Genomic DNA, 27,208 nt, shown 5'->3' with positions numbered 1-27,208 from the left:
GAGGTCCCAAATGAGTTTATTGCCAGTCTGCGCCCCAGGGGCTGTGGTCACCGGACTTTGTCCATCTTCTGAAGCATAGGCTGCCTCCAGAGGAAAAGGAGGACAAGGAAGTTGACGGTGAACTGCACGTGGCCAAAGATAGGGACGCCGAAGCTGCGGTACAGGAGGCCGCCCAGGGTGGGCCCCAGGGTCCGAGTCAGTGGGTGCACAGAGGCGCAGAGGCCCAGCATGGTCCCTGTGGGGCAGGGAGGGGGGTAAGTCAGGCCTGGGCAGGTCCCCCAGCATCACTGCCTCAGCTGCCCACCTTCTGGACACAGCCAGGGCCTCCCCAGGCTGCCCGTCCTCCCTCTCTGCCCCCAGCTCCCTCCACCTGGGCCTGCGGGTTGGACCACCCAGCCACGCAGGGGCCACACTGGGTGCTTCTTGGATGTGGGGCTGAGCCTCTGCTCTGCCCCTGAAAGTTCCCAAGTACAAGAGGAGCCTGGGAACAGGCCCACGGGTCATGGGCCAGGTCTGCTCTCCCAGGCCTGCCAGGGAGATGGCACCCCAGTGTGGGTGGGGGGGGGCCTGGGCAGGTGGGCCTGCAAGGAGAGGTCCTTCTGAGCCACTGCGGTGAGGGCTGGGGCTGGGGTGCAAGGTGGGCCAGGACATCCCAGTGTCTCCCCCTACAGCCCCCACCGCCCTCATACATCTGGAGGGAACGCCTCCCGCAGGGCTGGGAGGGGCTTCGGGGGCACACCCCCACCTGCCTCTCTGCACCCACTTCTCAGGGTCTCCTAGCTGCCTATGCCCAGTTCCCTGACTGCTCCATCTCCACACCCCTCTTGTCAGCTGTGCCCTGGGTGGGCGAGCATGTGTGTGGCTACTGTCCACCCTGACGGCATCTGCCCGGAGAGTCGCTGGCTCCAGGGGCTTCAGAAACCCAGGGTTCCGGGAGGTGGAAAGCCGGGGCCGGGGCAGCTGGGAGCCGCCTGGCGAGGCCCCGCCTGGGCTCAGGGCCTGGGGTGGGGGAAATTTAAGAGCAGCCTCTCCCATCGCCCACACGCCCTGCAGACACCGGGGAGCAATTACCGCCCCCTCTGCGGTCTCCCGTTCCCAGGCTGACGCTGGGAACCAGCGCCTGGCTCCTTCGAAGCTGAAGGGTGGTGCTGGGGCGCAGTGTGGCGCTAGTGGCCTGGCTCTGCTCCTCCCCCCTCCCTGCCAGACCTGCCCCCATCTCTCCAGGCTCCTCCTCCTAGCCTCGCCAGAGTGCCAGCCCACCACCTCCAGGGAGCCCTCCAAGACCAGCCTGGCCTCCCATACGCCCCCAAGGCAGCCCTGAGAAGAGCTGCTGCCTGTCAGCCGCTCTGTTCCCATCCAGGCCTCTAGACTTCAATGTGCTCCTCTCAGACAAAGAGGTGGATGGACTGAAGGTCGGCCAGGCCCCCTGGGCCTTCTGGGCCTGCTGCTGGGAGGCCTTTGACTTCAACCAGCCCACAGGAGCCCCCAGCTCAACCCATGCTGAGCCCAGGAGAGAGTGGGGGAAGGAACCTCAGGACCCTCAGGCCCAGGGCCCCCCAGTCTGGATGGGAGACTCCTAGGCCTCAAGAAAGAAAGCTGGGTGCAGAGTGAGGGCTGGGGGTCCATTTGTCCTACTGGGTGGCCTTGGGGCTTCCTAGATTTCACTAGTGGTGTGCATTCATCCACTCACTCCTTCACTCAGGACACTCCCTGTGCCAGCCGTGTGCTGGGGAGGGGACTGAAGACCCGCTTCCGCTCCCAGCCTGCCAGGCAAGCCCCTCCCTGTGCCGACCACCCATTTCTGGCACTTTCGCATCCCCTGCCCGCTGGGCTGTCCTTCTAAGCGGCCTCTGCTGGCCCCGGTCTGACCCACACCTCCACACCTCTGCTCAGCTGGGGCCCAGCCTTGAATGTCACTCTCCCTTTCTAGTGAAATCCTACCCATGCTTCAGAACCCAGTCAGATGCCACCTCCCAGAAGCCCTGCTCCCATCCCTCGGGCCTGGCCCTGGACTGGTCAGCAGGGCCTGGTGCAGGGCTGGTGGGGCCCAGCTTGGCTGGGTGGTGGGCAGAATTCTCACCTGAGGGCTCTTGCGGCCCACCACCCCCATCCCGCCCACTTGGACCCCTGGCCGCCCACCCAACTCAGCACCCACTGGGTCTGCACAGACCCAGCCGGAAATCAGGACAGCTGCTCCACCTGAAATTGCCCAGCACGCTTCCCAGAGAGGAGGGCCAGGGTCTCCCCAGGACCCACCCCGCACCAGGCCTGGGGTACCGCACTCACCCGTGTCGGAGGCCGAGACAGCCTTGGTCAGCATGCTGTCGGTGACCACATTGAGGGCACACAGGCTGAAGACCAGGCCGGGCATCAGCAGGCAGAAGTGGAAGATGTTGGACATCAGCACCTGGCATGGGGCAGGGCAGGTGGTCATGGTGATCAGGAGCCACACGGGACCAGGATGGGAGGGCCATCCCTGAGGTCCCATAGAAGTGGCCCTGGGTGGGGGTGGAGGGGATGAGGGGCCTAGGGGCTCAAGAGCAAACTGGGCATGTACAGAGGGTCAGGGGAGCAACCTGGGACCCTGCTCTCTGGGGGGTCGCCCGAGGGGGAGCTCTCACCATGGCCAGCCCCACCACCATGAAGACCAGCACGCTGGCCCGGAGCAGCGCGGCCTCCGAGAAGTGGCGGCTCAACCGCCCGATGACCAGGCCCTGGATGACCTAGGCGGGGGAGAGCGGGAGGGTGTGTGTCACACACGTGTGCACACACAAGCACATGCATACCTGTGCGCGTGCACACACACACACCTGCACATGCACGCGCACACACATGCACGCTCGCACACACACATGCACACCCACACGCACACACATGCATGCTTGCACACACACACATGCACACCCACACACATGCATGCTTGCACACACACACATGCACACCCACACGCACATGCACGCGCACACACATGCACACCCACACACACATGCACGCGCACACACACACGCACATGCACACCCACACGCACACCCACACGCACATGCACGCGCACACACACATGCACACCCACACGCACACCCATACGCACATGCACCCGCACACACACACATGCACACCCACACGCACACCCATACGCACATGCACCCGCACACACACACATGCACACCCACACGCACACCCATACGCACATGCACGCGCGCACACACACACATGCACGCGCACACACGCACACCCACAGGCACACACATGCACACCCACACCCACATGCACGCGCACACACACATGCAGGCGCACACACACACACACATGCACGCGCACACACACGCACACCCACACGCACACCCACACGCACATGCACGCGCACACACACACATGCACGCGCACACACACATGCACGCGCACACACACACGCACACCCACACACACATGCACGCGCACACACACATGCACACCCACACGCACATGCACGCGCACACACACATGCACGTGCACACACACACGCACACCCACACGCACATGCACGTGCACACACACACGCACACCCACACGCACATGCACGCGCACACACACACATGCACGCGCACACACACATGCACACCCACACGCACATGCACGCGCACACACACATGCACGCGCACACACACACGCACACCCACACGCACATGCACGCGCACACACACACATGCACGCGCACACACACATGCACACCCACACACACATGCACGTGCACACACACACGCACACCCACACGCACATGCACGCGCACACACACACATGCACGCGCACACACACATGCACACCCACACACACATGCACGTGCACACACACACGCACACCCACACACACATGCACGCGCACACACACATGCACACCCACACGCACATGCACGCGCACACACACATGCACGTGCACACACACACGCACACCCACACGCACATGCACGTGCACACACACACGCACACCCACACGCACATGCACGCGCACACACACATGCACGCGCACACACACACGCACACCCACACGCACATGCACGCGCACACACACACGCACACCCACACGCACATGCACGCGCACACACACACATGCACGCGCACACACACATGCACACCCACACGCACATGCACGCGCACACACACATGCACGCGCACACACACACGCACACCCACACACACATGCATGCGCACACACACATGCACACCCACACGCACATGCACGCGCACACACACACGCACACCCACACGCACATGCACGCGCACACACACACATGCACGCGCACACACACATGCACACCCACACACACATGCACGTGCACACACACACGCACACCCACACGCACATGCACGCGCACACACACACATGCACGCGCACACACACATGCACACCCACACACACATGCACGTGCACACACACACGCACACCCACACGCACATGCACGCGCACACACACATGCACATGCACGCGCACACACACATGCACACCCACACACACATGCACACCCACACGCACATGCACGCGCACACACACATGCACACCCACACACACATGCACACCCACACGCACATGCACGCGCACACACACACATGCACGCGCACACACACATGCACACCCACACGCACACACACGCACACACACACGCACACCCACACACACATGCACGCGCACACCCACATGCACGCGCACACACACATGCACACACACACATGCACACCCACACACACATGCACGTGCACACCCACACACACATGCAGGTGCACACACACATGCACATACATGTGCTTGGCCAGCCACTCATAGGTCCAATTTTCACACTCACAAAACGAATCTCGTCTCTTATATTTCAGGCGTGATAAACATTTCAGTCCAAGAGGGGCCAGTTAACTGCCAATAAGGGTTGGGGGAGGCCATGGCTTATGGTGCAAAAAACGTTTTTGATCATCTGAAAATGCTCTCAGCGTGGCCCTCACCCCAAGCCCGAGGACCACTACGGCCCTGTGCAGCCCCCTCCCGTGTCACCTGGCTCCCGTGCGCCCCCTCCCCTCCAGCCGCTCTTCCTCAGCCTCCTCTGTAGCCCCTGATCTGGGAGGTGGGACCTGCCCATTTCATGGACAGGAAGACCAGGGTGCAGACAGCAGTGTTGGACTGGGACCTGAGCCCAGTGTCCTGGTTCCTCTGTGGGGTCCTCTGCCCAGCTGACTGGACCAAGGCCTGGCCCCGGCAGGCACATCAGCTACTGTCTACAGGGAGGCTATCCCTCCGCTGGGGACTGGACCTCCTCGTCACACCCTAGAAGGCCACTACCCCAGTTACAACTGGGTAAATTGAGGCCCAGAGGGCTGATGCCACTTGCCTAGAGTCCCAGAGCTGGCCAGCGATGGAGCTGGGGTGGAACCCAGGATGGTGGACAGTGAAACCCGGCACCCAGCACCCAGTGCCCGGTCCTGAGCCTGGTCAGGCAAGGTCCCCAGAGGCAGGGGGCAGCCAGACTCCCCGAGGCCGCCTGCTGTTACCCCCATCCTCACTCAGCCCCCCACTCCCAGCTGTGTCCTCCTTGCCCTCCCTGGGGCACAGCCACCCAGCTAGTAGCTGGGGTAAGGTTAAGGCGTCCACTCGGTGCTCCCCTTCCTGCCCCCCGCTCCTCTGCATGAGTGTGGGAGGAAGGGCCCTCACCAGGGACACCCAGGGACACCAGGAACGTGACTCAGCGTGCAGGCCCAGCCCTCAGGCCGCTCCCAGGCCAGGGTGAGGCTTCCTATCTGGTCCTCTCACCTCCTCCACCAGGCAGGCAGGAAGTGCCCAGGGCACTGTGGGCTTGGAGCAGCACCCACTGGGCTAGGGGGACGGGCTGGAGGTCAGTGTCCGTGGGGCTGGGGGCACTGGCAGTCAGTGCCTGTGGGGCTGGGGGTGCAGGGGGCAGCGCCTGCGGGGCTGGGGAGCTGGGGGGTCAGTGCCCACGGGGCTGGGGGTGCTGGCAGTCAGTGCCCGTGGGGCTGGAGGGGCGGGGGGTCAGTGCCCCTGGCTGGGCTGTGTGTCTGGGGGCGGGCCCAGTCCTGCAGAACAGGATCCACCACTCTGCTCGCTTGGCATAAGGAAACTGTTTCAAACCAGAGCCATGGAAGTCCTTCCTAAAAAAAGATCCTACTTTCAGACCTGCTTTCTCGCAGTTTTGTTTGTTTGTTTACAGGAAGGGCTGTTTGGCAGGTTTCCCTGAGTGTAGCACGCCTGGGAGGAAATCACAGTGCGAGAGATTGAAATCAGCCTCACCATTTCCTACACACACCGGACCAAGACGCTAACGTATTGGTGTTGTCTCCCGATTTTCCTATTAACTTGAAAGAAGCCTAAACTTCCGTGCCTCACAGCTTATCCCACGAAATGAGAATTAACAAACTCGCCAGATGTTCCGCTTTCTCCCAGCCCTCCCTCCCCCTCCTCGCTGGCCCTGCCCCAGCCTCCAGGGCTGCCCTCGCGGTGCCATCGGCCACTCGGAGCAGCGGTTCCGCGCTGGCCCCTCTGACGGCAGCCAGAGCCGGAGGGACCTGGTGGTCCACACTCAGCCTCCCGCGGCCCCGGCCCCCTCCCAGTAAAGCCCGCTCTTCCTGGCCCTTCTGACCACCCCTGGCTGGGTCTTCAGAGCCCAGTCCTCTCCCTTCAGGCCGGCTCAGCCACGGCGGCCACGGGTGTGTCGCCATCCCCAGGGCTCTGCACGTGCCACCCCCCCACTGTGGTTCCCTCATCTCCAGGTCTCTGCTCCAGCGGAGAGCCCCCCAGTGATGGCCCCTCTGCCCTTCCAAGGACCCTCAGACTCCTTCGAGTCCTGGTCAGTCACCCCTGACACAGCAGGTGCAGAGGTGGCGGTCTCCCCCCAGTATGACGGAAGTCCCTATCCCCCCGGTGGCTCCAGGCCTGGAGCGTAGACGCAGGCTGAGCGGGGGCTCCCGCAGGAAGGTCTGCGAGGCAGAGAGGTCTGCAAGCCCACCGGGGTGACCGCCGTCCCCTCACATTAGGACCATCTGGGCTGCCACTCCCCACCAGCTCCCAACCCCAATGCCCCGCCGCGCCACAGGGAGCAGGGATGGGATGCCATGGCCCTTTTGGGATCAGGCTACAGTGGCCAGCCCTCGGGGTGGGGATGCTTTGTGGAGGGCGGCAGCAGGGGCGGGACCAGGGGGGAGGCATGGTTTGCCCTCAGCGGGCTGCCTCTCTGGGACCCTCAATGACCAACCCCGGGGGGTTGTGGACACACCTGCGGCCGTGGTGGCTGAAGCATGGTTGGGGCAGGGAGGTGCCAGATGATGGCTTCAGGCCTCTCTCTGCAAACACAAAACCCAGGCCCCAAGCCCCCGGGCCCCCAAGGCCCTGCCCTCCACCGGCAGAGGTTCCAGACACGGCTCCAGGCCTCAGCTGCCCCCACCCCAGCTGGACTTAGGGCCTGGGGGTCCGACACACCGCAGGCTCCCCGCTCCTTCTCCGAAGGTCCTCCTCCCTTCCTCAGATCTCCCCGGGGGGTCCTTCCCCCACTCCTATCCCACCACCACCAGACCGGCTCCCCTGCAGTGTCGGTCACCATCCCTACAGATGCCGGAGGCCCAGCACCTCTCAAGTGGGGTCACCATTGTGGCCGTGGCAGGCCAGAGGCTACCAGTGTCTGTCCCTGAGGGTCTTGAGGGGTCTTCTGGCTTCAGCCGGGCCCAGGGAGTCCAGGACAGAGCTCAGGCTGGCGCCCTGGCCCAGGAGGCTGGGGCAGCCGTGTGCAGCATGGCTCCAGCCGCCCTCACTGTCGGAGTGGTATTATTATTGTTTGTTTCTCCCCACAGGGCGGCCCCTCCCGGCCCACAGCGCAGGGGCCCTCTCCACCCACATGGTGTGGGGGCCGGCCCTTCCCAGGAGCAGCTATTTTAGCAGGAGGGTCTGGCCAGTCCCCAGCCCAGAGGCAGGGGAGCAGATGGCTTGGAGGTGCCGGGAATGCCGCCCATTTCCGGAGAGGTCGGGAGCCCCTCCCCGGCTCAGGCGGGTCCCAGAATAGCCCCTCCCGCGCTCCGGCTGTCAGGCAGATGTCCCGGGTGACGGCGGCACGTCACCACCTGTCCCCATCGCCCCAGGGCCTGGTCCAGATGCCCAGGAGGAGCTGGGGGTGGCTGGGCTCGGGCAGGGCTCGCCCTGGGCCTGGCAGGCAGGACACCCGCCCCACTTTAAAGTGCTTCTTGGCACCTCCAGACCTGGAGCTGTGAGGGTCAGACATCCCATAATGACAGAGTGACAGCGTCGCTCGATGGGACCCCCCCCCAGGGGCTCTGTCACATTAGCTCCTTTACTCTGCCCCACGGCCCATGAAGGGCGCTATGGTTTGACAGATGGGGGCTCGGAGAGCCTGGTAAGCCTGCCCTGGTCACACGGCTGGCAGGATGCAGAGCCCGGCCCTTCTCCTGTAACATGCCCCCCACCACCCAGGAGGGCCTGTTCCCCGCCGGGTCCTGTCCCCTGCTGGTGCCCAGATGCACACTCAGTGGACCACAGACCCCTGACCTGCTTCCAGACGGGAGGCTAAGGCCTCCCAGCCTCCAGTGGGGAGAGCCTCACGCCCCTGAGACGGGCCCCCCTGGCAGATGGGGCGGGGAGGCTGCGGGCACTCGGGCCTGGGGCCGTGCAGTGGCCTGGGAGCAGACCCTGGGAGCCGCGAGCAGGCGGAGAGGGCCAGGCTGCTCAGAGAGGTGGGAGGGGAGCCGGAAGTGAACAGCGCAGAATCTCCAAAAAAGGGGAGCACACGACAGCACGAGCACTGGTGAGAAACCGAGTCAGGCGGGCATGGGGTCCATCACGTCTGGAGCCCCCCGCCCACCCCGTGGCTTGCCCTGTGCACCTGGCACCCACTCACCATCTGGAGAACCCCGAAGAAGGACATGAGGTAGCCGGACTGGGCGGCCTCCAGCTGGAAGAAGTCCATGCAGATGATGGAGAACATGACCATGAAGAGACCTGGGGGGCAAGGGGGGGGGTCAGGCTGCTGTTGTCCCGCCCTCTCCTTCCTCCTGTCAGCTGGGGTGGGAGCCCCAGGGTGGCCAATCAGGGTACCAGGGGCCCTGGTCACAGTGACAGGTTCAGGGAGGGGCATGTGACCCCAGTGGGACCAATGAGAGCCTTCCCTGAGATTTTTCTGGATCCCTGGTGGGGGAAGTGTCTCCCCTGTGGGCTGCTGTCGGCTGTGAGCAGGCAGGTGTGGAAGCTACCCATGGACAGGGTGGCCGGAGCCCAAGGCATCCCGGAGGAGGACAGTCAGGGGACGGGAACCCAGGGCTGATGATACGGGAGGATTTGGCCCCAGACCTACCGGTGGCCCTTAAAGGCCCTTTTACTGATGTCAGCGATGCGGTTCCAGTCACTGTGCTCCAAAGAGCTGGCCTGGGTCCGAGACGGAGCTGGCCGCGAAGCTCCTTGCCTCAGCCTTGGACCCCGAGACCCTAGGAGCTCCAGCAGCTCCGCAGGGCCGTGGGGAGACCTCCCCACATGGGCGAGGGCTCAGCCCTTCAGCCCACGTGCAGCATCTGAGCGCACCTGAATGGGACCTCATGAGTTTGTTGTCTGGGCTGCTCCCCGAGTTTAAGGACCCCAGAGAGGGGCTCTGAGGGGTCGCTATGGGCACGATGGTGATGGGTGATGCCCTCAGGGTCCCCCGAGATGGCCACTTCACCGGACAGCCAGACACAGGAGTCTGCAGAACACGTGCTCCCCGTCACAGTCACTGCCTTCTCTGCCTCTCAGACTGTCCCCAGAGGACTTGGGAACCTCCGGGCATGACAGCCAGACGGGCTGTAAAGCTGGAGTGAGTGGCCCTGAGGGGCTGCCTGGGAGCAGGAAGGCACCTGCGCCTCCCTTCTTCCTCCTCCTCGCCCGCATGGCCACGTTGGCGAGACCCAGGCCGTCTCCCTCTCGGGGACAAATGTCACTGGTTTTGGGGCAGGGCAGGCAGGAGACAAGGCCGGCCTGGGGCCCGGGGCGCAGGGCAGAGGGAGGGCGGCACCCTGAGCGTGGACCCCGGTCCCTGCCCAGAACTCTCCACTGCGCCCCGGGCAGTCGGGACTCACCTGAGGGGAAGCCGGAGACCACCTTGACCAGGAACACGGGCAGGACGCCGGGCTGCAGCAGCAGGCGGGTGATGGCCTTCAGGTCGAACACGCTGGCCCTGGAGCTGCCTGGGGCACGGAGAGGCCCGTCAGACCACCCAGAGGCCCTCGGCCCCAACCCCGGGCTGCCCGTCCTGGCTGTGGGGGCCAGGCCTGCAGGTGTCACTCCTCCCGGGCCGCAGGGTTGGGGGAGCACGGAGTCCCCCCCCGTCACGCGTGGAGCTCGCAGCAGCTTCTCCTCCCTCTGGCTTCGGCGCCTGCTCCCAGGAAGGCGAGCTGGTAACACTCCTGGTCCCCCTCTCCACTGGCCCCCCTGGGGGGCACGGGCAGCTCACCACATTCCCTGGTCTGGGCCCTCAGGCCTGCTGACCCTGAGGACCCCCGAATTCCAGGAGGCACCTGGGAAACCCAGCGCCTCTGCTCTCAGGCAACCTGGCCGGGACCTGGGCCCTTGCTTCCCCAGCCCAGCAAGAGCATGACCAGGCTAGTGAGGCAGGCACCGGGGAGCAGGGGCCACTCTTGGCGCCGAGTGACCCAGTGGACGCTTTTGTGCCATCGGCCTCCCACAGGTGTCTGGCTGGCCCTGCCCCCTGCCCTCTCCCTGCCCGGCTTTTCCCGGGCCCTCCTGTGTGCTGGCCCCCACCTCAGGTCCTCCCTCCTGACTCTGGGTCACTCGGTCACAGCCACGGCTCAGGGCCCTCCTGTCCCAGCGTGGCTCCCAGGTGGGTCTCTCCATTCCAGAACGTGCCCTCGGACACTGGGCCAAGAGGCACAGGGCCCTACTCTGTGCCAGGCATGTAGTGGCTGGGCTGGGACACCCTGGAGGGGCCCCTCCGCGAAGCCCCAGGAGGCATATCGAGCCTCACAGGCCCCAACCTGGCTGCATGCGCTCTGTCCCCACCTGGGTGCTCCCCTCTCGCCATGGCACCTGGCTGCTGTGGGCCTCCGGATCCTGGCTAACGTGCCCCCGCCCACCCCCTGGTCCCTCCCAGTCCTGCGCAGGCCTCCCCGGGCCATCCCTCCTAACACCTTCCCTGCCTGGGCCCCCAGCCTGTCTGACCCCCACATCCTCTGCTCCACGAAGACCCCTCCAAGACCACATCCAGCTCGGCTCTGATGGTGTCGGCAGCTAGGAAATGCTCGGCCCCCGGAGGGGCTCAAGGATGGAGAGAGGGTATGAGTGGCCCTGAATGCCCCCATGCCCCACAGGCCCCTTGCCAGGAGCCCCCACACCTGCCTCAGTGGACAGGAAGCTACTGTGGATGCTTTGGTACAGGCTGTCCCTGAAGGAGGGCTCCAGTAGCAGAGGCCTGGCCCGAGGTCCCCGTGCAGGCTGGTGGGAGGGGCGGGCTCATGCCTCCACTGGTGAGCATCCCGGCGCAGCAGACCTGGCGGGGCTTACCTGGCGGGGCAGCCTGGGCACGGGCGCTGGCCCCCTTGGTGTTAGCAGGGATGCAGGTGAAGCTGAGGACGGTTCCCAGGAGGTTGATGCCAAGAGCCACTAAGGCTGGACACTGAATGCTGGGGACGACAGTCACAGTCACGCAGGGTCCCAGGGTGTGGGTGCCGCCTGCAGTATCTCCCCAACCTGCTCCTTCAGTCACCCTTAGGCCTCGATGGCTCAGAACAGCTCAAACTCCGCCACCCACGTCCCCAGAGCCTGCGACTCAGAGGGCAGGACCAGGACCCTCAGGGCACACGTCTCAGGTGACGATGAAGGAACAGATGACGCTCTCGCCATCCTGACCCCTCGTGGTGGCTGCAGCCCTAGGTGGCCACAGCATGTAGGTCCTGGGGGCCTCTGAGGGTGGGCGGCGGGGGAGGCAGGATGAGCCCCTGCAGGGTGGGGGCGGATTCTCTGGGGGGACGGTTGGCTCTCAGGCTACTGAGGGGCAGGAAAGGCACCCCCAGGACCTGCGTGCGTGTTTATGTGTGTGTGTGTGAGTGTGCTCCCGGCCTGGGCAGGTCGGCAAGAGGCTGGATTTGAATCTGGGCTCCACCAGCGTGGGAGACCGTGGGACGCCTGCGCGGCCTCGTCTGTGTCATGGGAACCATCCCATCTCTTTCCCCTCGTGGGCAAGGAGGGGCCTGAGCTTAGTGGGCTTCAGGAGCCCCCTTTCTCGCCCACCTGCTCCCTGGAGGGGGTGGGCCACGCTGGCCCCACAGGGACCAGGACACCACCCTCAGGCCACCCACCTGCCCGTACCACCACCATGCTCCAGCTCTCTCCTCTGCTTTCTCTCCCCTCCAGGAGTCACCACATGGGAACTCTGCCCTGGACCCCTCTGGAAGGTGTGGGCAGGCCATGTCACCTGGGAACCAGGTGCTGGGGGCTGGCCCTTCTGAATGGTCACCATTTCCTCCTGAGGGCCAGCCCAGCACCCTCCCCAGGGGAATATGAGGAGCAAAACAGGAATTCTTACTGAGCCAGGCTGCTTGGCCCCCTAGGCTGGTGCATGGCTGGAACACCCTGGCCCTCAGCAGCAGAGAAAACTCCTATACATTCTGCAAGGGCCCTTCTCCATGACACCCCATCTCTCCTCCCCAGTAGGCACTCCGTCCTCTGAGAAGGGCTCACTCCATCAGATGGCCAGTATCCAGCCCCTCAGGGCAAGTGGGCCCAGTGGGACCCTGTGCCAAGCCCCCAGTGGGCATTAGATGGTGGAACAAATGGGTGAGCCATTCACATGGACAAAGTCCAGCCCCAGACCTCGTCAGCGTCTTGGGAGACGCAACCCGCTCCTCCCAACAGGCCTCTGCAGGGTTCAGAGAGGCCTTCCTGGCCCTCTGTGCCTGGCTGCGTGAGCGTACAGACATGCAGGTGCACACGCATGCACACATGGACACACGTGCACACACACACCCCCCATTGCCAGAGCTCCGGTGGGAAACCTGAGAGGGGAAGGGCTCTGGGAAGCCAGTGGGGACCCCTGCACGGGAGAGGGTGGGCCTTGGCCACCGCCCGCTTCTTGGACCTGCCTGGGCTCACATAGTCGGTCAGTGGTGGAGCTGACACTTGTCCAGCCTGCATGTGCCACTGAGCCCTCCCCGCCCCCACCAGCCCATCTTTGGCCAGCGCTCACCGCCTAGGACACTGGGTGTTCCCACTTTCTGACCGCTGGGGTCCCAAATGAACAAGCATTTCCACTGACGGCCAGGCCTGAGGGTCAGAGGGCGCTGGACCCCAGAGTGAGGCCTCCGCTCAGAGCCTGGGGAGGGCCAAGGCTGGGTGCAGGCCCCATAGCCCCCTCCTCTGGCCATCAGGAACTGATCTGTGACGTGATCAGGGACACCCCAGCCCTGTTGGCTAGTCCCAGAGAGAAGGGCCCTTTCTTCAGGACTCTGGCCCCAGGGGCCTGGGTGTCACTGTTCAGGGCCTGGTCGGGCAGGGACAAAACCTGCTTTCTTTGCCAGATGCCCCGGAAATGCGAGGGAGCCGAGGCAGCCACTTAGATGGCTATTTTGGGAGGCTGGTGACAAGTGAGGGGCGGGTGGCAGGGAGCCAGGCCCCTTCTCTTGGGATCTCGCCTGTCCCTTGCACGGTGGCTTGTGAACTGAAAGGAGAACAGGGACTTGGGGGGCCCCTACGGGGAGCCGAGGTGTCCTTCCCCACTCAGAGCTCTCTCTGACTCCCCCAGGACATAACGCCAGAAAGGAGAGCGACACGGAAGGGAGAGGCAGCAGCAGCTCCAGCCTCTGCCCGGAGGGTCCCCTCCGCTAGGAATGCCCTCCAGCCTTGTGCCCCCACCCTGGGCGCTGCTCTGTCCTCCAGGACACAGCCCGGGCGCCCTCCCCAGGGCCTTCGGGTCCACGCACCGCCAGAGTGGGGACTGTTGTGATGCAGGGTCACACGGGTGAGGCTGCAGGGTTTTTGTTGGCTCATTGGCCCTGTTTTACAAACTGAGGGCAGGCACCCATTAGCATGGTTTTGTCCACCCCCGTTTTATTTTTGGTTGAATAGATGGACAGAGGCTGGGCGGACGGACTCACGGATGCTGTGAAAAGGTACCAGGCAGGACTCAGGGGACCCAAGTCCTTCTGTCCCCCTGCCCTTCTCTGTAGCTACCTTCCTGGGTAACCTCCTTTCCTCAGATGCAAATGAGGGCTGAACTCTGGGGTGCCACCCTCCCAGGACACCTTGGCCCCAACCCCAAGGCTACACCAGTCACTGGGGGCTGCCTGGCTGTCCCGGATCCCTGCCCACCCCGTGTCCCCTTGGAATCACGCTTCCTCAGGAAGGTCGGCAGTGCTGGTCCAACAGTGGCGGCCGCAGCACTGCCTTTCATCCTTATCTCGAGGCCCAGGGTTCGCCGACAGGACTGTATCAGGAGGACGACAGCCCTGGCCACCCGCCTACTCTGGGTGGACTCTGCGCTTTTGTCCTTTTCACCTGACCCTGTCCGGGCTCCTGCCGGCTCCAGGGTGACAATTCCCTGTGAAGCTGGAGCTGCCCATCCCACCTGCTCAAGGCCCCAGAGGGGACTGTCCATAGCCAAGGTCCCCCTGGCCTGGCCGAAGGTGGGGCTCAGGGCCTCCCGGGCTGTGCGCCCCTCTCTGTCCGGCCTGGGGGACAGGCTGGGATCAGCTGGGAGCCAGTTTCACATGACATCTGGCTGTGAGGATGCTCTCTAGAGTCACCGCATGTCCAGCCTGGGGCTCGGGGCAGAGGTCACTCTGTTCCGCCCAATCCACACCTCGAGACATTGTGGTTAGAACAAAGTCTGAAAGTGGAAGTCATGTGGGGCCACTCCTTGTTCAGCCTCCCTTTGGCTTCCACATCTCAGACAAAGACCCTAAAGCCATGTCTGGCATAATCCTTGGCAGCCACATGTCCCTGAGCGCCCGATCCCTCCACTGCGGCCTGCACAGGCCTCCACGCACCCCAGCCCCTTCCTGCCCGGGGCTTCTGCCCTGCCTCCCCTCTGCCCCCAGCACTGCCCCAGCCCCTCCTTCAATGGCTGACTTCTACCTCTCAGGTCTAAGCTGAGGCCCCGGCCCCATTCCCACCCGCCATTTGTGCCCTGTCTGTGTACTTCCCGGCGCCTGGAACACCCAGGTCATTTCTGAAGGGTCTGCGCCGCCCCTGGGCTGGCCTGGCTGGCCCTGCACAGTCTCGCTGAGCCCTCGTGAGCTCCAAGTGGGGCAGGCGGCCTGGCTGACCCGTGAGTCACTCCTGTCCCAGAGCCGTTCAGGGCAGCCTGGCATGTCTACTCATTAACTTCAGCGGAAGCTGGCGTGTCGCTGGGGCGGAACCTCAGGATAAGAGCTTCCCGTCCCCTCGCCCAGACTGCCCGGCTGAGATAAGGGTCCTCAGGGAGGCCGGCGTGCCCAGGCCTCCAGTTACCGAGCGAGGTAAACACCTGCTGGATCACTGAGGGCCCAGGGGGCGCAGCTCGGGGCTGGAGGTAGAGTGGGGCTACCTGCCGGCCAGTTAGCGCCCAGGAGGCTGGCAGGTGACACTGAGACCCGGCTCTGCCTGAATTCCAGGGTCTGTGGCTGGACGCTCCCCCAGCCCAGTGCTCGGATTCTCCCAGGACTAAATGAGTGGCCACCTTGGAGGGCCTCAGACTGTGGGCCCAGCTGTGCCTGTGACCGGCTGTGTGGGGCAGCCCCTCCGTGCTCAGAGGAGCAGGGGTCCTGCCAAAGGTCCCCCACATGAAGTCCAACCATCAGGCCTCGGGTTTTGCCTGATTCCACCGTCAGCAGCCTCTGACAGGTGGCTCCCCCTGTCTTTCCTTGGCTCCTAGGACCCCCCTTCCTCAGGACCCCATCCCTGGGACCCGACTCTGTTGGGCTCGGCAGGCTGGTGCTGCCTACCCTCGAGGCACACGGCTCACTAGTGGGGAAGGGGTGATGGAGGCCTCCCCAGGCTGTGAGATGCTGGGCTCATGGCCACGAGTCACAGAGCTCCCCCCACCTGCTGAGTGACTCAGGGTGCAGATCTGTGCCTTCTGCGGGAGCCAGGCCTCCCAGCCCCGGGCTCCAGGCTGGGCCCAAACCAGTTATACCACTGCCAGGCCCACAGCTGTGGCTGCCAAGGCCACTTCCTCCCGTCACCTTCTCCCCGCAGTGGGGGTGGGGCATGGCTGGGGCCTTTGGGGGGGGGACTGGACAGGGGGGTGGGGGGATGGGCAGGGAGGGTGCTGCAGCCAGGCAGACCTCACATCGTGCCTCGGTTCTTATGAAGGAAGGAGAAGGAGGGTGGGGATGTGGCCTTCACACCTTGTCACTGGCTGTGCCAGGAGGCCTAACAGGCTGCAGGTCAGCAAGGAGGAGAGCGTGTGACCCTTGCCATGGGTCTTCAGGGTCCTGGAGCCCACCTCTCCTGGGGCCCACAGCCTGGGCCTTGTACGGGGACCCGGAGCGCCATGGAGGAGCCTCACCCTCTCTAAGGCCTCAGTTTCCCCACCCATCAAAGGAAGTGTCAAGGTTATAAAGTGCCTTAAGATCTTGGGATGAAAGAAGATAGGGAAGCTAATGGAATGTTGTGGAAGGTGAGGGCAGGGGTGGAGGTGATCTTGGGGTCTACTGGGAGGGAGAGGAAAGTGAGTGATGTCTTCTGGGTCAGCATCTGGGATGGAGAAAAAGGCGGATGATGACAGGAGGTGGCATGGGTCAGGGCTGATAAGGGGAGGCCAGCGTGTGCGTGTGTGCGCCCTGGACACAGGGCCCGGCCCTCACACCCCACAGCACCCCTGGGAGTGAGCGAGGGCTGACGGGCCCATTTCACAGGTGAGAGTATCTGGCGAGGCGAGGAAAGATGCCCCATGGCCCATGGTAGCAGGTAGCGGGCTGGGAGGTGAACCACCTGCCCGGGGGACTGAGGCTCCTGGTGGGGGTGTGGCGTCGGGGGGGGGACTCCTTCCTGCCCTGCCTCTCCCTGCCCTGCACCCTCTTCATGCCCTGACGCCCCCTCCTTGCCGTGGCCTCTGGCCCTCTTTCTCTCTCCCTGGGGGGACAGAGGCCCTCTTTCTCTTGACCCTGATCCATCTACCGAGTCAGGCTCCCGCGCCTGCGCACAAAGAGAGGCAGCGCAGGTCCAGGCTGAATCCACAGTCACGGGCCCCTCCTGGCCTTGGGATCTCCTTCTTTTCTTACTGTGCCTCCTTCTCACCCCCGGCCCCTTGCACAAAGTGCTCGGCACCAGCCCCAATCTGAACCAGTTCTCAGGGCTTGGACACCACCCCGGTGAGGACACAGCCCTGTCCTCCCCCTCAGCTCAGACTCCCTTACCCAGAGGCCCACTCCAGGGCTCCCTCGTGCTCCTAATGGGCGCCGGACTCAGTCCGACGGAGCCCCACCTCCCGCAGGCGTCCCGGGCTGCTCAGATCTCAGCAAGGCCCACGGCTCCCCCAGGGCCACCCCAGAGTCGGGACGCAGCCTTCAGTTCACACTCACACCCCACTCATCAGCAAACTGAGCCCAGGCCTGGCCTCTGCCCTCTCCCTCCATGGCCGTCTGTGGTCCGGCCGCCATTCCCCACCCCTCTGCTCTCCCTGCGGTGGCCCTAGCCCCTACATTCTCAACACAGTGGCCAGGTCAAACCTAGCCCCTGCTCAAGCCCGCCCAGGGCTCATGGCCTGGACTCCTGCTAACCCCTCCTCCATCCCCTCCCTGCTTTCCACTCCAGCCACACGGGCCTCCTTGCTTCCCCACACTCAGGGCCTTTGCACTTGCTGCCTCTGCCTCCCCGGATGCCCCCCTGTCTCCCCCTCACCTCCTTCAGGTGAGGCGCTGAGACCACCTGTATATCTGGCCCCCGATGCTACTGTAATACTTTTTACACCATGAAATTCAACCTGACGTTACAGGAATACGTATCACACTCCTGTCACCCGAGGACTCAGCCTGTCTTGTTTCCCACTGTACCCAGAATCTCAGGGGCACTCAGCAGGTGTTTAACAAAGTCAGAGAGGAAACAAATGGACGAGGGGGTGCTGCCTCCCCTCCCAAGCCTCTTGTTCACAGTGGCGCTCAGCAGAGACAGCTGTCCCCACCCAGGCTCTGATGAAAATGCTGGGGCGGGGTGGGGAGAGGGGCCTTGAACAGAGATCTCCCTCCAGGGAAGAAGGTGCTGTGACAAGGCCACCGTGCCCTCCCTTCCCCCAGTCCCTGGGGCTCAGCCATCACCCAGTTTCTTCCGCCACTGTTGGGGCTGGTCTGGGGGAACTCAGGCCCAGGGGCTGGCATCACGTCACTAGGAAGGCCCCTCCTCTGAACAGAGTCCCAGGGCAGCTCCCCTAGGCCCACACAGGGTGGGTGGGTCACCAGCTGGCACAGGGCCTCTCGTCAGGGAGCAGGTAGGGGTCTCCACCCATAGCTGGGCGGGCCACTCGCCCCCCAGACCAAGACCAAAGGCTTGGCCCGGATAGAGAGGTGCAGAGTCCACGCCTGTGAAGGAAGCCAATTTTGTGTGGGCACGGCAGCAATCGTGGATGGGGAGGGATGTGGGTGGCACAGCATGGGGCCTCTCCAGGGCTGGGCGTCCTGGGCCCAAGGGTAAGCTCTTCCCCCTAGGAGGCGCACCCAGGACCGCTTGGACAGACCACTCTGTCCAGCCTTACTGCAGGTTCAGGAATCCTGGAGTGGGTCCACTCTGCAGACCATGTGTGGGGGCTGCCGGCCCAGTGCTCTCAAGGTGCTGGGCGGAAGCTGAGACTTACAGGGCGGGGGCTGCGGGACTGGGGCTGGGAAGACCCTGGACCTCTGGGTGTGCCAAGCTGGGGAGGGGGGCTGTAGAGGCCTTTACTTCATACACACCAGTTATTAAACCCCCTCAAGCTGCCCTCACCCTCACCAGTGGTTCTGGGTCTGGCTGCCTGCAGTGTCCCCATCACAGGGCCCCTGTCTCCCTGGGATCCTGCCTCCAGGGGCTGCCGTCCTTTTTCCTGTCGGACCAGCCTGATCTCCGTCAGGCCCAGGAGCGCCAGGCAGAGCCCCCTAGGCTGGGACCGCTGGGGACAAGCAGCCGGAGGCGGTCTTGAGCTAGCCAAGCCCGGCCCAGGGGCCACAGGCTCCGTCCTCCGGCCATGCCCACCGGGCAGGTCCAGAGGGTCACCCTCTGCCCGGCCCGACTTGCTCAACGTGCAGATGGGGAAACCGAGGCCCCGGTGGTGGCGAGGCTGGGCCGAGGGTCCAGAGCGCCCAAACGACCCAGCCTCGGCCGCCCTAACCAGTGTCCCCAGCACTCTGCCCCACTGGCTCGCCCCCCGCCTTGTTCCCTCCCGGGCCACTCACCCGTATGCAGCGCTCAGGGTCCCGCCGAGCAGGGAGCCGATGATGCTGCCGACGCCGAAGCACAGGCCGAGTCGGCTCAGGGCTGCGGGCCGCTCCTCGGGTGCAGACAGGTCCGTGATGATCATCTGGGCGGCTGGGGGCGGAGCGGTGCGGCCTGCCTAGCTGACCCCATGCGGCCTGCGGGCCAGGCCCCGCCTCCTCACACATCCCGTGTACCCCAGACCCGCCTCCACATCATCTCCTCCTTCTTGTCACCTTCCTCTGGAACCCCCCCACAGCACCATCCCCCCCATCCCCCAGCAGGCCACGCCCCCACCTTACTCCCTGCCCCCAGGCCATGCCCCCACGTCATCCCGGGACCTGTGTCCTGCTCTCCGGACTAGACTAGCACCGTGGGAGTGACCTCCGCCCCACCCTCTGGTTCAGGCCATGCCCCACAGCTAGGTCCCCCACTCCCTCTGGTCCCGCCCTCTGCCCAGGCTACCTGGATTTGCCCCCATCACCACCCCTGGGCCTGCCACAGGCCGGAAGGCCTATACTTGGTCCTGACTGTTCGCACCTGCCCCCAGAGGGCCCTACCTGGCAGTGTGTGCATGAGCACGGCGGGCAGGCGGGAGGCAAAAAGCAAAGCCACGCCGGGCAGACCTGGGCTGCAGGCGGCCGCCAGGAGCAGGTAGAGTGCCGAGGCCGCCATGAAGGAGAGCGTGAGCGCGGCCCGCGCCCCACGCTGGTCTGCAAACCTGGGGGACCCCACACCTGTGAGCCTCCAGGTGTCAGGCTGGGTCCCCCCTCCTCTGCCCTCCATGCTGGGCTGCCAGGAAGCCAGGCCACAGTGCTCCCCACAGGGCTGATCAGGCAGGGTGGGGTCCTGTGAAGGTGGGCGGGGGCCCTGGGCAGGCATCACTCCTCTCAGGGCCTCAGTTTCCCCATCCTTCCAATGGGACAGTTTTCTGTGACCTCGGGGTGGCATTCTTACTCCTTGTGGGACCTGAATGGACCGTGGGGATGTGTGTGGTGTACAGAGCGTTTCCCAGGCCCCAGCTTTCCTCCATCCGTCCCTAGGCAGCTGACCCTCCGAGCCCCCCCGTTTCACTTGACTTCTTTTCTGCCAGCATCACTCTAGCGATCCGACTCCTGCCACTGTTTGGTTTGTGGGAAGATGTCTGCAATCATGTCCCTGAGCCCAGCGCCCCTGCAGCACTGAGATTAGTGGGGGTCTTGGGGGCCCCCAGTTCTCAGAGCTCCTGCCTGGGTCCCCGAAGGCCCCAGTTTCCAGAACTGCATGTCCATAAAAGCTGCCGGTGGGACCCCCAGCTCAGCAGGGCTGGGTGTTTACAGGCGTGAGTCGCACCAGCTAAATCCTCTGTCTCCCCACAAACCAGAATTAGTGTCAGTCATGGGCGGGGGACCCCCCAGCCCTCCAGGGGGCCAAAGCTCTTCTGTGCCTCAGCGTGCCCATCTGTGAAACAGGAGCAGTTGTCACCCCGGTGGGACGACCCCGCCCATGACCGCCGAGGATTGGGCCCAGGTCCTTGTGGGGCGAGGGCCCCTCAAACTTCCCTTCCCCACTGTACCTGCCGAACAGCGGCCCGCCCAGCAGCTGAAGCACACCGAAGATCGTCTGCTGGTAGCCAAAGGCGACAGAATCCAGGCCAAGGCTCCGAGACAGGTACTGAAACACCGGGGTGGGGGGTGGTTCATGGGAACGAGCCCAGGATCTGGAATCCAGGGTCATTGGTGGGCAGCGGGTGGGAGGCAACTGAGAGTCTGGCTATTACCACCCCTCGGTGTGCCTTGGAAGGCACCTGCACCCTGCGACCTTGCTGCTCCTCTTGTCAGGGGGTCCCCATCGAGACCTCCGGGTCCAGGCTCCAGGGACACGCTGGTCAGCGAAGGCAGCTGCTGGCCCTCATTTTCCCCTGCAGGGTAGGCCTCAAACGGGCAAGGAGAGGCACCCACCCCTACCATTTTGGCTTCATTGTCTCAAAGCTGCATGGTGAAGACTAGTGTCTCCGGGCCACCAAGACGTTGTCCCAAAGTACCCTGATGGCCTCCAGGAGGTGGCCCATTTCCCAGCCCCTCCCGGCCCCTCCTGTGCAGACGCCCCTCTGGGGAGGAAAACAGCAGTGTGCAGCGTGCCTCCAGGGAACCCGAGGCGTCATGGGGACCCCGGGCCTCCTGTCCTATGCTGCCCAAATCCTCTGTGACCTCAATAGTCCTGTAGCTGCTCCTTCCGGCACCTGGCCTTTGAGTTCCTGACTCCTGACCCCTCCCTCCAGCAATCCCAGCTATTATGGGGTGAATTGTGCCCTCCCCAAAATATCTTGAAGTCTTAACCCCCAGTACTGGGAATGTGGCCTTATTTGGAAATAGTCTCTACAGAGGTGAGCCAGGTAAAGTGAGGTCCTCGGGGTGGGCCCCAGTCCTATACGGCTGAGGTCCGTGTGTAAAGGGGAATTTTGGACACAGACACAGAGGGACGACCATGTGAAGAGACAGAGGCAGAGACTGGTGTGTGTGGCCACCAGCCAGGGAATGTCTGCGGCCGCCAGGTGCTGGAGGAGGCAGGAGGGGTCCCTCCCACGGGCTTTCCTGTCACAGGGAAGCCTGTGACACGTGGATTTGGACCTCTGGCCTCCAGACCTGTGAGACGATAAACCTCTGTAGCTCTGAGCCACCCAGTTTTCAGTCTTGACAGCCGTAGGACGCGAATACACTGCGTCCCGCAACCCCACACCGTGTGCTCTCCCTAAGCGCGGTCTTCCCCGGTGCAGCAGAAGTCCCAGAGCCGTGGGCAGACCCCTCCCCTCCCCTCCTGTGTGAGCGGGGCCGCTCCGTCTGCTGGGCTCTCCTCTGTTTGTGGACTTGACTGGACGATCACGGCACATGCCCCGGGCAGTCCCTTCTCTCCCCATCCCACTACATCCCTCCTTCTCTCCCTCAAACCCTGCCTCCTCCTCCCCTGCCCTCCCCATCCCGCTGCTGTGAGGAAGCAGAACTTCCCGAGACCACCCCTGCCCACCTGTCCGCTGTCCTCACCCCCCTGAGCCACCATGCCCCGGGCATCACATTCCAGCCTCTGGCCTGCTCAAGGGCAGGGCTCCCAGGCGCTCCTCCCCTTGCGCCTTCTGTCTCTGGCTGGTATTTCTCCTTTCTCTTCACCCCTCCCCTCCAGCGACTGCCCCCAAAGCTTTGTTCCCTTTGCAGCAAACCCCTCCTCACCACCGCCTGCCTCCCCTTCCTTCTCCCACCCCACCCCCACCAGGCGCTCCCTCCGCCTTCCTGGAGGTCACCTGGGCCTCCTCTGCTCCCTCCAGGGGGGGCTCCTCCCTGCTCCTTGCTCTGGACCATCCTGGTTCCTCCTGCTCCCCGGCCTCCACCTCCTCTCACTCCCTGATGAGGTCGCTGTCTCCACTCCTGACCCAGGACTCTCTCCTGAGCTGCCCTGGCTCTCCATGCCCGTCTAAAACCACCCCGAACTCAGCACACGCAGAACTGGCTTGCGGTCTCCCGGAAGACCAGCTCCTCTGCTGCATCACTGACGCCTCCACTCTTCGGGGGTTCAGGTCCAAATCCTCAGCCTTAGCCCTGACCCCCTCTTTCTTGCACATCTACTCCAATCTATCAGCCACTTCTGGTCTCAGCCTTTACCCCAGGTCCCAGTTCTAGCTGCTTCTCACCTCCCCGACTGCCACCACCCTCCTGGAGTCCTCGTCACCTCTCTCTGGCCTCAGCTCCTCCCCTCCACTACCCATCTCCAGCTGCTCTGGCCTCGTGACTGCCCCAGGACCTTTGCACAGGCTGGGCTCGCTCCTTTGTCTCCTTTACTCAATGTCGCCTTCTTAGGGAGGTCTTCCTGACCCCAAACCCTTTCTGCAGCTGGCTGTCATCTAACACACAGCAGTTTGACTGCCCACTGTTTACTGTTGGCGGGGTCACCGTCCCTGCCATTCACACCAGCGTAGTTGACTGCCCATTGCAAGGGAGGGACTGTTCAGCCTGCGGTTACTGTGCCACACTCCAAGTTCTGAGAACAGGGGCGCACAGTAGGTGCTCAGTGGGTATTCATTGAACAAACACGGTCTCTCCCCAGGAGGGAGGTCCTTGCTCTGTGCCCGTCTTTCCCAGGGTATTAACTGTCCGCTCGTCACTCCCACATCAACCCTGCCAAGAGGGATGGCTGGGACCCATTTATGATGGGGCCTGCCCAGGCTGCAGGTGCCGGGGGGGCAGGGGGGCATGTCAGGGCTTCGGCCAGGCCACTCGGTGGGAGTGAGCCGGGCTTGGGAGGCAGGTAGAGGGGGTCAGGCTCAACCATGCCTCCTGCCATGCTGGGAATGGTGACAAGGACGATATACCCCCACCATCCCCAGCCCCGGGCTGCTCATAAGAATCTCCTGTGGAACTCTGGGGATCTGTTGCTTCCAAAGCCCCCCAGATGGTCTTGCACTGGGAGGGTGGGACCCTCTGGGCCAGCTCCCAGAGGTTTGCTGAACGAATGAGCAAGAGTGCACTGAATGGATGGTGGGTGGATGGCAACCGGGCAGCTGTCTATGGTCGCTTTACCAACCGCCTACTATGGCCAAGCACAGTTCCAGACCAGGGGAGGCAGCAGAGAATGAGATGGATCGAGCCTCACCCTCACGTCCTGGTGAGGGAGACAGAACGAATCTGATGGCATGGAATAGGCTGCGAGTGTGGGCATCTGCCTGAGCATGGACCAACGAGGCCCAGGGATGGAGGGGAAGTGGTTCCAGGTACCAGGTAGTGTCGGGGGAGGGCCCATCCTGGAGAAGACCCAGGCAGAGGCCTGAAGAGAATGAGGAAGCGAGCCAAGCAGCTGCTGGGGCAAGGGATCGATAGGGCAAAGGCCCCTGGGTGGGGCGGGAGGAAGGGAGCTAGGCCACCAGGAGGGACGCGCTGCCACAAGGAGGCTGTGTGGTTGTGGGGGTGGCTCCCTACGGCCCTTCTCCAGGGGGGGTGGAGCAGCCAGAACACAGGACGTGCTGATGAGGGGTCAAGAGGCACAGTTCCTGGGTCCCTTAACTTGGGTTCAGCATGGCAGGGACCCCCAGGGAGAGGGCCTGCGAGCATCACGCCCCCACCCCCGGCCCCTGCCACTGCACAGATGGAGGATGAGAGGGACGGTGAGGGCCTGCTGGCGGCCGGGCTGCCCCGGGAGGGTACTCACCGGGATGATGGAGAACTGCAGGAAGAGGCAGGAGAGCTCCATGGCGGTCAGCACATAGGTGAGCAGGATGACCCAGGGCCGCCCTAGAGTGCCCATCGCATCCAAGGACTGGCCATGGGCCTTGGGAGCCCTGGCTCCCTGCATCCTGGACAGGCGCTGCGGGAGCCCCTGGCAGGATGTGACCAGGAGACCAGCGGAGCGGGCACGGGGCAAAAGTCCTGCTGTGCTGGGCGAGGGTGCTGAGTCACGGGGCAGGAGGCGGGCGGCGCCGGCCTGGCCTCGCCCTGAGGAGAAGGCCTGCGGGAGAGGACATTGCTGCAGGACCCCGAGGCAGCTCTCCAGTCACCTGCTCTGTGACCTTGGGCCAGTTTCACCCTTGGAGAACACAGCAGGTGGCCCTCTCCGTTCACACCCAACTCCGGGTCTCTGGGCACAGAGCCCCTGCGGGCTGGGAGATGGAGACCCTGTCCCCAGCATGCGTTACAGAGGAAGGCACCAGCACCCCACTTTTAGCGGGAAACAGAGGCCCAGAGTGGCCACTGACTGCAGCTCGGTAGGTGCCTTTGAGGGTGTGGGGCAAGCTTGGGTCTCTGTGCGGGGGTGGGGGCCTCCGTGGGTCCACAGAGACACCCCCCACCCCGCCAGCATTACAGAAATACTCTCGGGGGAAGGCCCACCTTCCCTTGGTCCTCCAGCCAGAGCCCAAGGGCACTCCTGGAGTGGTCTGGGGGTGGGGTGAGGGCTGCTCAGCCTTCCAGGCCCTCCGGGCGGGCGCTCTGCCTCCCCCTGCGCCTGCCCTGTCTGCTCCCCACGCCCCACTCGGCAGGAACCAGATTTCTCAGCTCCACCGGGGCCTTCATAAAATTCTGCCAAATTAACACCTGACTGTACGGTTGACCCCGAAGGTGCCCTTCAGAATCCGGAGCCCAGGAGTTGGGTAGGGTGAGAGCAAGGAGGGGACTCAGGGCTGTGCCCAGCTGCCGTCCCCACCCCAGGGTGCAGGGAAACTGGGGGGAATGGGGCAGAGGCTGCGAGCAGCGGTTCAAGGGTCCCTGGCTGGGCAGGGGTCCACAGTGAGTGAGGAGCTGGTCAGGGGCTGCACGCCGGGAGTGAGCTCCGGTGCCTGCCTCCTCTGGGGCAGCAAGGGCACCGGCGCAGGTCCAGGGAGCCCTCCCGGGGTGAGCCGGGCCTGGCCCTTCCTGGGCTCGGCACCCTCGCTCAGGGTGACCTGGGACTCCTGCCTTCCTGGGGTGGCCCGGGACTCCGGCTCTCCCGGGGACCTGGGACAACTACCCTCCTGGGGTGAGTTCCAGCCCCGCCCCGGGGCTGACCCGGGACACCCCGCCCCCGCCGGCGCGGCCTCCGTGCTCTCATTGGCTGAGCCAGACACGCCCCCGGCTGTCCCCGCCCCCCGGCCCGGACCCCGGCCGCCTCCTCCCGCCCTCGCCGCCTCCTGCTTTTCTCCCAGGTCGGCGGAGGAGGCAGGAACTCTGACGCATGGAGCAGTACTAGGTGGCAAGGGTGGAGAGGGGAAGTGGCGAGGGGTGGGGGACAGGGGCTGGGAAGAAGGACAGGAGGGGAGAAGGGTGTTGGGAAGGGCAAAGACGACGACAAGGGGAGAGGAGACGGGCATTGCCTGGCTTGCCCCCGGCCTAGGGTCTGCACAGAGACCCAGAGGAGGGCCAGGGAGACAGGAGCACCTCTGGGAACTGCTCTGGCACCCCCTCCCGCTTCCCTCCACAGACCAAGAGGCTGCCGGCAGTTGCCGAAATGCCAGTTTTGCCTATTTGACACTGCTGCCTCCCCCACAACCCCTTGGGCCGGCCCACCAGAGCCCCACGGTATGTAGGTACACATGGCTTCAAGTTGTCCCTCCACGGGGCTGTGCTGGTCCCCCTTACAGCCACCCCACCTTGGGGCCAAACACAATTCCCCTGATGAGGAACCAGATGCTCCTTCAGGACTCCCTGCCCCACGCCCCGCCCTGCAGCCAGGAGCCAGGCCACGGGCCAAACGTCAAACCAAAGTCCTCTCTGCCACGTGTGGACTGCGGCTCAGCGGAGCAGAAAGCTGCTCAAGACCAGGGGCCGGAGACAGGGGGCAGACAGCAGCGGAGCCCCTCCCGCAGTTAAGGACACAGCCAGGGAGCCCATGGCCTGCTGTCTGGGCCTTTCAGGACAGGGGCAAGGGCGCCCTGGGTCAGCGAGGGAGTGGCTCACATCCCGGCCCTCGGCATCGTGGGCCTGTGTTCAAGGACGATTTTTAGTCCACACAGTGCAAACGGGGGACATGCGTTCGTAGCCTGGGACCATGTCCCCTGTCCTCTGCCCACCCAGGGGTCATGCGGAGAGCCCAGAGCTGGGGCAGGTAGACCAGCCGTGGTCTGGAAGGACCGCGAAGAGGGTTCCCTGTGGAAGCAGAGTTGACAGCAGGTGCAGGGGGTCTGAGATTCGGGACTCCTGGGGTAAAGGTCAGGACTCTGGATGGCTCCATGCACCATGGCAGGGGGCAAATAAAGGGACTGTCCCCAGGTGGCTCCAGTCTCCCCAGGACCTACTGAGCTTCTGGGCTGCCTGCTTCCCACAGACCTGATCAGGAGACTGGAACATGACCTGGCTCTTCCTGGGTCTCCGAGACGGGGTTGGGGGTGAAGAGGTGAGGG

At 64.2% G+C, this 27,208-nt stretch overlaps 1 protein-coding gene across 3 annotated transcripts; it reads right to left on the bottom strand.

Annotated features, from left to right (window-relative positions):
* On the bottom strand, positions 1-25,827 carry SLC22A18 (solute carrier family 22 member 18). Of its 3 annotated transcripts, none has more exons than XM_070488423.1 (11): positions 25,224-25,805; positions 24,547-24,843; positions 20,930-21,027; positions 19,935-20,095; positions 19,356-19,488; positions 11,521-11,639; positions 10,080-10,187; positions 8,873-8,973; positions 2,622-2,723; positions 2,287-2,407; positions 1-235 (listed from the first exon to the last, which is right to left on the bottom strand). In XM_070488423.1, the coding sequence occupies exons 2-11, from the start codon at positions 24,688-24,690 to the stop codon at positions 48-50; spliced, it is 1,275 nt and encodes a 424-aa protein (XP_070344524.1). In that variant the 5' UTR covers positions 24,691-24,843; positions 25,224-25,805; the 3' UTR covers positions 1-47. The 3 variants fall into 3 exon arrangements, 2 of the variants coding, with proteins under 2 accessions (XP_070344524.1, XP_014688780.2); XR_011495235.1 differs by lacking the exon at positions 1-235 and adding exons at positions 7,244-7,774; positions 8,524-8,776 and having other exon boundaries at positions 2,371-2,407; positions 24,547-25,827; XM_014833294.3 differs by having other exon boundaries at positions 24,547-25,811.
* Positions 25,828-27,208: the final 1,381 nt, after the last annotated feature.

The sequence above is a fragment of the Equus asinus genome, chromosome 17, assembly GCF_041296235.1.
Source record: "Equus asinus isolate D_3611 breed Donkey chromosome 17, EquAss-T2T_v2, whole genome shotgun sequence".
Classification (NCBI taxonomy): Eukaryota; Metazoa; Chordata; class Mammalia; order Perissodactyla; family Equidae; genus Equus; species Equus asinus.
This window is presented reverse-complemented; position numbering and strand designations above follow the sequence as displayed.

What these genes read in the sequence shown, in the direction of transcription:
- SLC22A18 (XM_014833294.3), bottom strand. Translation starts at nt 24,690, where the DNA reads ATGCAGGGAGCCAGGGCTCCCAAGGCCCATGGCCAGTCCTTGGATGCG. An exon ending in TGCCCAGGCTGCCCCGCCAG is followed by an intron (nt 10,188 to 11,520) that starts GTAAGCCCCGCC and finishes TCCGTGCCCCAG; the next exon opens with GCAGCTCCAGGGCCAGCGTG. An exon ending in TCTTCGGGGTTCTCCAGATG is followed by an intron (nt 2,724 to 8,872) that starts GTGAGTGGGTGC and finishes TCCCCCGCCTAG; the next exon opens with GTCATCCAGGGCCTGGTCAT.